Genomic DNA, 9,946 nt, shown 5'->3' on the forward strand with positions numbered 1-9,946 from the left:
CCTTTTGTTTTTCATTATATTCCTCAGGCTATATATAGACTTTTGGGCTCAAGAAATCCTTCTGCCTCATCCTCCTAGGCGGCTAAGACAACAGGATCATACCAACTGTTACGACTTTTAAAATTATTTTGGGTTCCTTGTTTCTTTGCTTTTCTATCTCTTGTCAGGGCTTAATAATCCCAGCACTGTGGAAGCACAGGGCTGAGGGCAGAGGGCATAGGCAGACAGATTGCCGGAAATCTCAGTCCAGCCTGGTCTACACAGTGAGTGCCAGGCCAGCCAGACTCTGTCTTAATAAACAAGCTTGCTCACTCTGAGGGAGGATAACAGCTGCTGTTCAACTTGACCCAATGGCCCTAGTTTTTCCTATGGTATAGACACTGATCCAGAGGCCTAAAAATATCAGGTTCTAATTTGACAAGGATTTTAAAAATTAATTATTTTTTTGTTTTGTTTTTTTAGGCAGGGTTTCTCTGTATTGTTTTGGAGGCTGTCCTAGAACTCGCTCAGTAGACCAGGCTGGTCTCGAACTCAGAGATTCGCCTGCCTCTGCCTCCCGAATTCTGGGATTAAAGGCGTGTGCCACCAATGCCCAGCTAAAATTAATTTTTATTTAAATTTAAACAATTTTATTTTACATACCAATCCCAGTTCCCTCTCCCTCCTGTCCTCCTGCTCCCCCCACCATCCCCCATCCACTCCTTAGGGAGGGTGAGGCCTCCCATGGGGGATCATCAAAGTCTGTCACATCATTTGGGGGAGGGCCTAGGCCCTCCCCCCTGTATCTAGGCTGAGAGAGTATCCCTCCATAGGGAATGGGCTCCCAAAGCCCATTCATGCACTAGGGATAAACACTGGTTGTACTACCAGAGGCTCCATAGACCTCCCAAGTCCCCCAACTAACACCCATGTTCAGGGAGCCTGGTTGGGTTCTGTGCTGGCTCTCCAGCTGTCAGTCTGGGGTCCGTGAGCTCCCACTCGATCAGGTCAGCTGTCTCTGTGGGTTTCCCCAGCATGGTCTCGACCCCTTTGCTCATCACTCCTCCCTCTCTATGACTGGACTCCAGGAGTTCTGCTCAGTGCTTAGCTGTGAATCTCTGCTTCTGCTTCCATTGACAAGGATTTTCAAAAGGCGGCACACACATAGTTCCTTGTGTGTCCTCTCAGTGAAACCTGTTATGTTCGGTTGTCTCCATTTTAGTTAGCCACAGTTTTCTGGCACTGTGACAAATTTCTGTTGCTACTGATAATCTAGTTTTAGTATTTCAGTACAGTATGCAAAATGGTGATTTTTCTAATTCTACCATTCTTTCTGTTTTTAATCAACTGGAACTTTTCACATCTTCATGGTGGTTTTTAAATGCAAAAATAACCAGATGGATGTTTTATGTGACGAGTATATATTTGGTATGCCAATACATACTAGTCATTAATATTTTTAAAGTTCATGTTATTCCTTATGAGCCAAGTGGGAATCCCCGCATCTTAGCTTCTGTGTCTTTGTTACATAATCACTTAAAAATGATGATAGTTCATAATTAACTCAGGAATCTATTACTTCCTGTCCCAGTATGGAATCATCCATTTATCCAAGACCCTGTCATTCCATTTGGTGGAAAATGTTATTTCGAGACCATAGGTTGGATGTCAAGGCGATCATTTTTATGGGGTTTCTAGATACTTTTATCAGACAAAATTTGTTTACAGTTTGTAGAAAGAAGAAATGAATCTCATGAAACCTTGTTTGCATTTCCAAAGCGAACTGAAGACAGGATTTTAATTAACTTCTTTCATATTATATGAAAACATTTGTATCGTTCCATGTCAGGGCTCAGATAAAGCATACCCAGAGCAGTCTTGTTTGTCTGTCTGTCCATCCACCCTGATCTCTCCTTCTCTCATAGGAGACCCTCTTATTTAATCCGTGAATCTGCTTTTGTAAAATATAACCTAGCCTATAATGCATGCATGTATGTGCACGTGTAAACAGCTGTACGTAGGAACGTTGTGTCTCATCCAGAAAGAAGATCGAGAAAGATCAAGGGCCAGGAGCAAGGTGGGAATTCAGGATTATGCTGGTTTAGTAAATTACAGGTTGTAGATCCTCCTCCAATAACCATGACTTCACTAGCTTAGTTGAATAGTCAACTAGGTTTCTAGTACCAGTCATGGTATCCCTCTTGCCGAGCAGGTCTTAAGTACAATCAGAAAGCAATTGGTTACCACCAAGGCGCATGTGCCATTATAATGTGCCATTATATTGCACCCTTAGTGTTATGCTGGCACTGAGCCCTGATGTGATTTGTAGATGTCATAGCTGGGTAAGACTGTTGGTGACTCCCTCCTCTGGAGGCTTGCATGGTGCCTTCTGGTACTGTGTAAGCTTGTCCTCAGGGAGGGGGCATTCAGGTTAGTGCCAGTTCATTGGTCTCTGTTCCCTATGTCTCAAGTGCATGGTGTCTTCTGCAACAGGGATTTATTTACCTCTTCCACCTCTTAACCAAGGGCAACGGCAAAAGCCTGAATGATCTGGGAATCTCTTCGACAGCCCTGGGCAATAACACAAAAGATGGCGTCTCGTGTTTGGTATTGGGATTTTTTTTTTGTGAGATGGTCTTTGGCTCTTGGAGGGAGCATTGTCAATCCAAATATGTGTGTATAGTTATATATGTAAATATATGTGTACATTTACATGTGTATAATACATGGGATTACATGTATTGTCTTTTTTTATTTTTTAAGTAAATAGTAGGATTCTTTGCAGCCCTTTTGTAATTTTATTCATCTCCCACTTCTATATTTACTTCCCTCTCCCTCCCCTAAAGAACACCCCCTTTCCCATTTTCCCACTAGGTGGCTTCCAGCCTGCTATTCTCCCCTCTGTTGCTTCCCAATCCTTCTATCCTGGCAATGGTCCTGTTGACTTTCCTGGTTTCTAGGGCTACTACAGGCCATGAACTCACATCTGATGATTTGGAACTAGGAGTCTCCAACAAGTGAGAGCATGTGACATTTGCCTTTGGAGTCTCTGGGTTACCTCACTCAGTGTAATTTTTTCTAGTTCCGTCAGTGGGTGCGCGTGCGTGCATATCTAACTTCACTGAAGTTCACTGAAGTACGTGGTCTGAGACTAGGCAAGCGTTCATTCTTAGTGGCTACCTTAATCTAGCCGAGTGACGCTTTTAATTGTGAATTGCAATAAAGTGATTATTTGCCCTTCTTACACAGTCAATAGTAGACAATTGACACTATTTCGTAACCTAGTGCTCTCACTATTTCTTTTTAACTTGGTAATGTAGCCTAGCGATTACTCCAGGGAAACATACACTTTGTACACTGTTGTGTGACTGTACTAGAATGTATTCAACAAATCCTCAGTTGATGGGTATTGAGGTGTGTTTTTTTCTAGTTGTTTTCAATTACAAATGATTAATCACCTCATATGTAATGCGGTCTCACAGTTTTTTGCAAGTGTGTTTTTATGTAGAAGGATTTGCATTAAAAATTGCCCCACTTTTATTACCTGTGGCAGTGAGAGCCTTTATTCACCGAACCACCTCCTGGGCCTCCTGGGTTGTGAGCCTTTACAGCTGAGCTGTATCGCAGCAGCCCCAGCGCTCATATTTTAAACAGGCATGGCAATGCTTCTGAACAGGTGGTTTAGATCTGTGCATTGAGAAATCATGGTATAGAACGGTGCTTTGAGAGGTGGGGGGGGGTGAATCACTGAAGCAATTTAATAGCTTGCAATTAGGACTTTAAAAACCAAGTGTGGGCTGGGGCATTGGAGGCACACACCTTTAATCCCAGCACTGGAGAGGCAGAGGTGGGCGGATCTCTGTGAGTTCGAGGCCAGCCTGGTCTACAATTCTAGGACAAACTCCAAAGTTACAGAGAAACCCTGTCTCCAACAACAGCAGCAACAAAAAGCCAAGTGTGGCAAAAACTGACTTGAAAACAATTGTGATAATAAGACTAAAGGCTATTTCCTTAAACTTTCACTCCATTTACTTGTGAAACTGGAGGGAATTGGGTATGAACTAAGTTGTGAGGTAAAGTGTGTTTGTTATTCTGGTTTGAATAACTTTGTAAGAAAGAACTTCCCGACTGCTAAACAGTAGTTGAAATATTAAGGAAGGCATTTCAGTAGGGGTACTACCTGACAGGGTCTCATAGAATGTGCACAGGCACCAAGATAGAATGTTTCTCAGGTGGGCGAAATATACGAAGGGATTGAAAAGGAACAATGAAAAAAACTAAGAAAGCAGACGTGTGAAATGCATCTATAAGCAATGAAACCTTGAGATAGAGCAAAAATTAGGAGTTATCACTTCATATCAACTACCCCCCCACATCAGCTACCACACCTCCACAACTACCATACCCACATCAGCTACCACACCCCACATCAGCTACCACACCCACATCAACTACCACACCCACATCAGCTACCACACCCACATCAGCTACCACACCCACATCAGCTACCACACCCCACAACTACCACACCCACATCAGCTACCACACCCACATCAGCTACCACACCCACATCAGCTACCACACCCACATCAGCTACCACACCCATCAACTACCACACCCACATCAGCTACCACACCCCACAACTACCACACCCACATCAGCTACCACACCCACATCAACTACCACACCCACATCAACTACCACACCCACATCAACTACCACACCCACATCAGCTACCACACCCACATCAGCTACCACACCCCACAACTACCACACCCACATCAGCTACCACACCCACATCAGCTACCACACCCACATCAGCTACCACACCCACATCAGCTACCACACCCATCAACTACCACACCCACATCAGCTACCACACCCCACAACTACCACACCCACATCAACTACCACACCCCACATCAACTACCACACCCACATCAGCTACCACACCCCACATCAGCTACCACACCCACATCAACTACCACACCCCACAACTACCACACCCACATCAGCTACCACACCCACATCAGCTACCACACCCCACAACTACCACACCCACATCAGCTACCACACCCCACATCAACTACCACACCCCACATCAGCTACCACACCCCACATCAGCTACCACACCCACATCAACTACCACACCCCACAACTACCACACCCACATCAGCTACCACACCCACATCAACTACCACACCCACACATCAACTACCACACCCACACATCAGCTACAATATCCCCACATCAACTACCCTTCCCCTCACATTAACCATACCCTCCACCAACCATAACCCCCACATCAACAACTACCATGCCTTCACCAACATTTTTGGAGACAAGATTTCATGTAGGTCAGGATGGCCTTGGCTGACTTGCGTGTAGAAAGGATGACCTTGGCTTCTGAGCCTCTTGACTCTACCTCCGAAGCTCAGGGATGACAGGCAGGTGCTATTGTGCTCCGTTTAAGCAGGACCAGGGATCAAGACACACTTTCGCCCACACTAGCCTAGTACTCTATCGACTGAGCTCCATTGCTGCCCCCAGATCCCTTTAAAGAGAGTGATTTAGTTTATTGTTAGATAACCGGATTTTTACATTTATTCTCTCTGTGTAGGCTTTGAAACATCTGTTCACCAGCAGGAGCACTGGCATTGGAAGGAAAGGACGTCGGCTGACAACAGACGATCTAGAAGCTTACATCTATGTCTTCTCACAGCCCGGGGCACTAAGTGGTCCAATTAACCACTATCGAAACATTTTCAAGTCAGTATAACTCATGTGGGGTTAAGGGAGACACCTCAATCTAAAGAGATAATACTTATTTTATCTTATTTTGGATTAAGGTTGCCACTTATTCCCCAGACACGTCACATTCTTGTGTGTGTGTGTGTGTGTGTGTGTGTGTGTGTGTGTGTGTGTGTGTGATGTGCTGATGGGAAATCTTCTGTGTGTGTGTTCATCCGTCTTCATGTCTTCTGTGTGTGTGTGTGTGTGTGTGTGTGTGTGAGAGAGAGAGAGAGAGAGAGATGAGAGAGAGAGAGAGAGAGAGAGAGAGAGAGAGAGAGAGAGAGAGAGAGAGAGAGAGAGAGAGAGATGTGCTGATAGGGAATGTTCTTCTGTGTATGTGTTCATCTTATTGGTTGATGAATAGAGCACTGCTGGCCAATAGGGCAGCAAGATAGGTGGGACTAGGATATGAGGAGGATTCTTGGAAAGGTAAGCAGAGAGGAGTTGTCACGTGATCCCAGGAAGTGATGTAGCTGGACAGAAACTTGCCACTAGCTAACCATAGGGGTCTGGAGATCTGTACAGACATGCAGGAAGTGACATAGCTGGGCAGAATCAGGGTATAAGCAGGGACAAACAGGAAATCGCTCCCTTTTCTGCGGGAGACGCTGAGCAGTCATCGTGTGGCAGGTATAGGAGTTGCAGGTCCATCATTCCCCGGTAAGTTAAGACCACGTGGAAATACTTAGATTAATAGAAATGGGTTAATAATTAAGATAGAGCTGGCCAATAAGAAACCCTAATCAACGGCCAATAGCTTTATAACTAATATAGCATCTAAGTGCTTCTTTGGGACAGAGAAAGGCAGCAGGACCTGCCAGGACAGAAAACTCGTGCCTACAATGTACTATATGGTGCCCATGTGGCTGAAAGAGGACAACCTTGGGTGTCAGTCTTCTGTCACCTTGTTTGAAACAGAGTCTGTTTTTCTTCTACATACCCCAGACTAATTGACCCACGAGCTTCCAGGGACCCTCTATAGGAATGCTAGGATTACAGATGTTATACTACCTGTAGATTTTTTTTTTTTTGGTTTTTCGAGACAGGGTTTCTCTGTATTGTTTTGGAGGCTGTCCTGGAACTAGCTCTGCAGACCAGGCTGGCCTCGAACTCACAGAGATCTGCCTGCCTCTGCCTCCCAAGTGCTAGGATTAAAGGTGTGCGCCACCAACGCCCGGCTCTACCTGTAGATTTAAACTCAGGTCTTCATACTTGTGTAGGCATCACTGAGCCATCACTCCTCCAGCCCAAATTCCAATATTCTCATTCTTTTAATACGTTCCCCTCATAGAAAATATAAAACATGGAAAAGTAGAGAATAATGTAATAGGTCTCCCATGTGGCTATTGCTCGTTTAATCCATAATTCCACCCGCTTATTTTTTTCCCTTTTGAGTGGACTCATTTTTTTTTTTTACTGTAATGATTTTGTATTAATTCACCCAAGAAAAGTTTTAAAGAACATTTTGTGTCCTGGGCTGTCGGCACTCAAGGCACAATGTTGAGTGAAACAAGGCAAGGACCTGACCTTGCAAACTTTGCCCCATGTAGAGGAGACAGACATTAAAATGAATAACCGCCGTAATGAATCCATGTAAGCTACAAACACAGAAGTTTTGCAACAGAGAGGTGAGAAGTGTTTGAACATGGAAGACCAAGACAAGGCGAGAAGGCTAGGAAGAGGAAACAGCAGGGACTCAGGTTGCGTGGGAAATGGACACGGGACTTCACGTAGCACAAGCGTGTCCAATCAGTGGGGCAGGAGTACAGGATTGTGAGGACAACAGTGAAAGGAGGGGAAAGAACAGGAGTAGACTGTTTTCAGTATTTTTTAAACCAGTATTTGTAAGGGGTGGGATATCAATTCAAAATGAAGTGGGGTGGGGGGGTGAGAGCGTAATAAAATAAGATAACCAAAAACAACATAGCAACCAGACATGGTGATGCATGGTGTGTAATCCTAGCACTGGAGAGGCTGAGGCAGGAGGATCATAAATCCAAGGCCAGCCTGAGCTACACAGTAAAATCTAAACAAACAAGAAATTCAGTATGTTGGGTGTCTTTGTCAGATTACTCTGACAAAAGCTCCCAGTACCAGGTGACAAAGGACCAAGAAGTGCCCACCCCAAGGAAAGTGTGTTTTAAGTGGCCATAAGAGGAAAAACATCATCTTTCTGTCCTTCCAAAGTTCAGTTTTGTAAAAGCTAAAGATGGCTGGTTTTGTCTGTGAGTGTGTGTATAGGTGTGCATGTTCCTGAGTATTGAGGGCAGCCTGGGGAGTCCCCCCTCAGGGCCATGCACCTTGCTTTTTGAGCTGGTTTCTTGCTGCGTAGCTGGGATTTGAGGATTAGAACAGGCTCCAGCTCAACAGACCCTAGAGAACTCCCTGCCATGGCCAATCCCTCCGCTGCTTTTTACCGGGCACTGGAGATGCAGGTCAGCTCTTCACTGACAAACTTTTATTTAGATTTTTTTTTTCTTGTTCAAGGGGTTGTTAATTTGTTTTGAGATAGGGTCTCAGCTTTGGCCCTTGCTGTCCTGGAATTCACTATGTAGCACAGGTTAGCCTTGAAGTGATGCCCGGCTTCTGCCTCTTGAGTACCGACGTCAGGTTCACCGACACACTCAGCGTAACGGGGGCAGTTCGTCTGCCGAGTGTGGCGCTTCAAAGCCACTCAGCATTATCATTATCCAAGGGAGCTCTTAAAGACATCCCCTCCCCCAAATCACCTTGCCCCGTGAAAGTTACGTATGTACACTTTGCACGTCCATGTTTTATTAGCGAAACATGAGGCTCTTCTATCCTCCCAAACGCCAGCTTTCGCCCCTTTACGGAGAGGTGGTATTGTGTCCTTTGAGGATGTGCAGTCCCCGTGGGACATTGTGGATTATGCTGCTCAGACTTTCCGGATGACTCCAACGTGCTCTGGTTTTTACAGCTGCCTGCCTCTCAAGCACCATGTGGTGACCACCCCGACCCTGCTCCTGTGGGGGGAGGAAGACGCGTTTATGGAGGCCGAGATGGCTGAAGTCACAAAGATGTACGTTAAGAACTGTTTCAGGCTCACCGTCTTGTCAGAAGGTAGCCACTGGCTTCAGCAAGACCAACCTGACACGGTGAACAGGCTGATCTGGGCATTCCTCAGGGAAGAGAGGAGAGAATGACTTGATCTCCTGTGAGGAGTCTACAGTGGAACCCTGAAAAGCTTAAGACTCATTCATCAGCTTGAGTTTTATCAGGAAAAAAATGCCTGTTTTAATGTGCTCGATCATAAATAAATAGAGTGAGACATGGTATTGAGAGAAAAAATATATGTAATTTTTTTTCATTGTCTGTATCTGCACAGAAAAAACCACCTGCCATAAAACACACAGTTGTACAAAAAGGCAATTGGGGAAAATGCCTCATGTTTGGCTTCTTGTTTTCTCTGTTATATTAACATACAATGCCTTTTACTAACATACATGAATATGAGCTGTGCCATGTAAAGGGCAGGTCTGTAATGGCAAACATTTTAATTTCATTGGTTTGTGTGTGTTTGTGTGTGTGTGTGTGTGTGTGTGTGTGTGTGTGTGTGTGTGTTTGGAGGGGGTGTTCCGAGTCTGGGTTTCTCTGTGTAACTTTGGAGGCTGTCCTGGAACTAGCTTCTATAGACCAGGCTGGTCTGGAACTCACAGAAATCCGCCTGCCTCTGCCTCCCGAGTCCTGGGATCAAAGGTGTACACCACCACCAGCAGCTTAATTTCATTGATAAAGCACTCCTCTCTACTAGTTTTTTTTAAAGCAAATAAAAGTCCCATCATCAACTCGGATTTATAATATATAAATGAATTTGAAGGTAAACTTAGCTAAATGAGTATTTCTGAAAATGGATCTTAAGTTCTATTTGTTATGAATGGTTAAGTATTTGAAACTGTTGCAAGCTACATCAACCAAGTAGGAAAATACCTTTTAACCCTTTCAATGCAGTAAGAAATGAATACTGTAATTCCTTTGTACACTAGAATCCAGGTTTTACAGGACAAGACTTTTACGTTTTTTCATTGTCTAGAATAAAAAGACCTGCTGCATTGTAGACATGCAGATCGTTTCTTACCGAATAAATGCAGTCTCAAGACACCAGTAGACCCCAAACTGTAGATGGACCAAACCCTGTCTGATAAATACCTTTCCC

At 44.6% G+C, this 9,946-nt stretch overlaps 1 protein-coding gene across 2 annotated transcripts in view; it reads left to right on the forward strand.

Annotated features, from left to right (window-relative positions):
• Ephx4 (epoxide hydrolase 4) overlaps positions 1 to 9,068 on the forward strand; it is a 25,916-nt gene extending 16,848 nt beyond the window's left edge. For both annotated transcript variants that reach the window (XM_040733462.1, XM_040733463.1), the window contains 2 exons: positions 5,600 to 5,748; positions 8,711 to 9,068. In XM_040733462.1, coding sequence (XP_040589396.1) covers positions 5,600 to 5,748; positions 8,711 to 8,936 — 375 coding nt within the window. In that variant the 3' untranslated portion in view covers positions 8,937 to 9,068. The remainder of the gene's footprint in view (positions 1 to 5,599; positions 5,749 to 8,710) is intronic.
• The last annotated feature ends 878 nt before the right edge of the window (positions 9,069 to 9,946 follow it).

The sequence above is a fragment of the Mesocricetus auratus genome, unplaced genomic scaffold (genome assembly GCF_017639785.1).
Source record: "Mesocricetus auratus isolate SY011 unplaced genomic scaffold, BCM_Maur_2.0 Super-Scaffold_100031, whole genome shotgun sequence".
NCBI classification, from domain to species: Eukaryota; Metazoa; Chordata; class Mammalia; order Rodentia; family Cricetidae; genus Mesocricetus; species Mesocricetus auratus.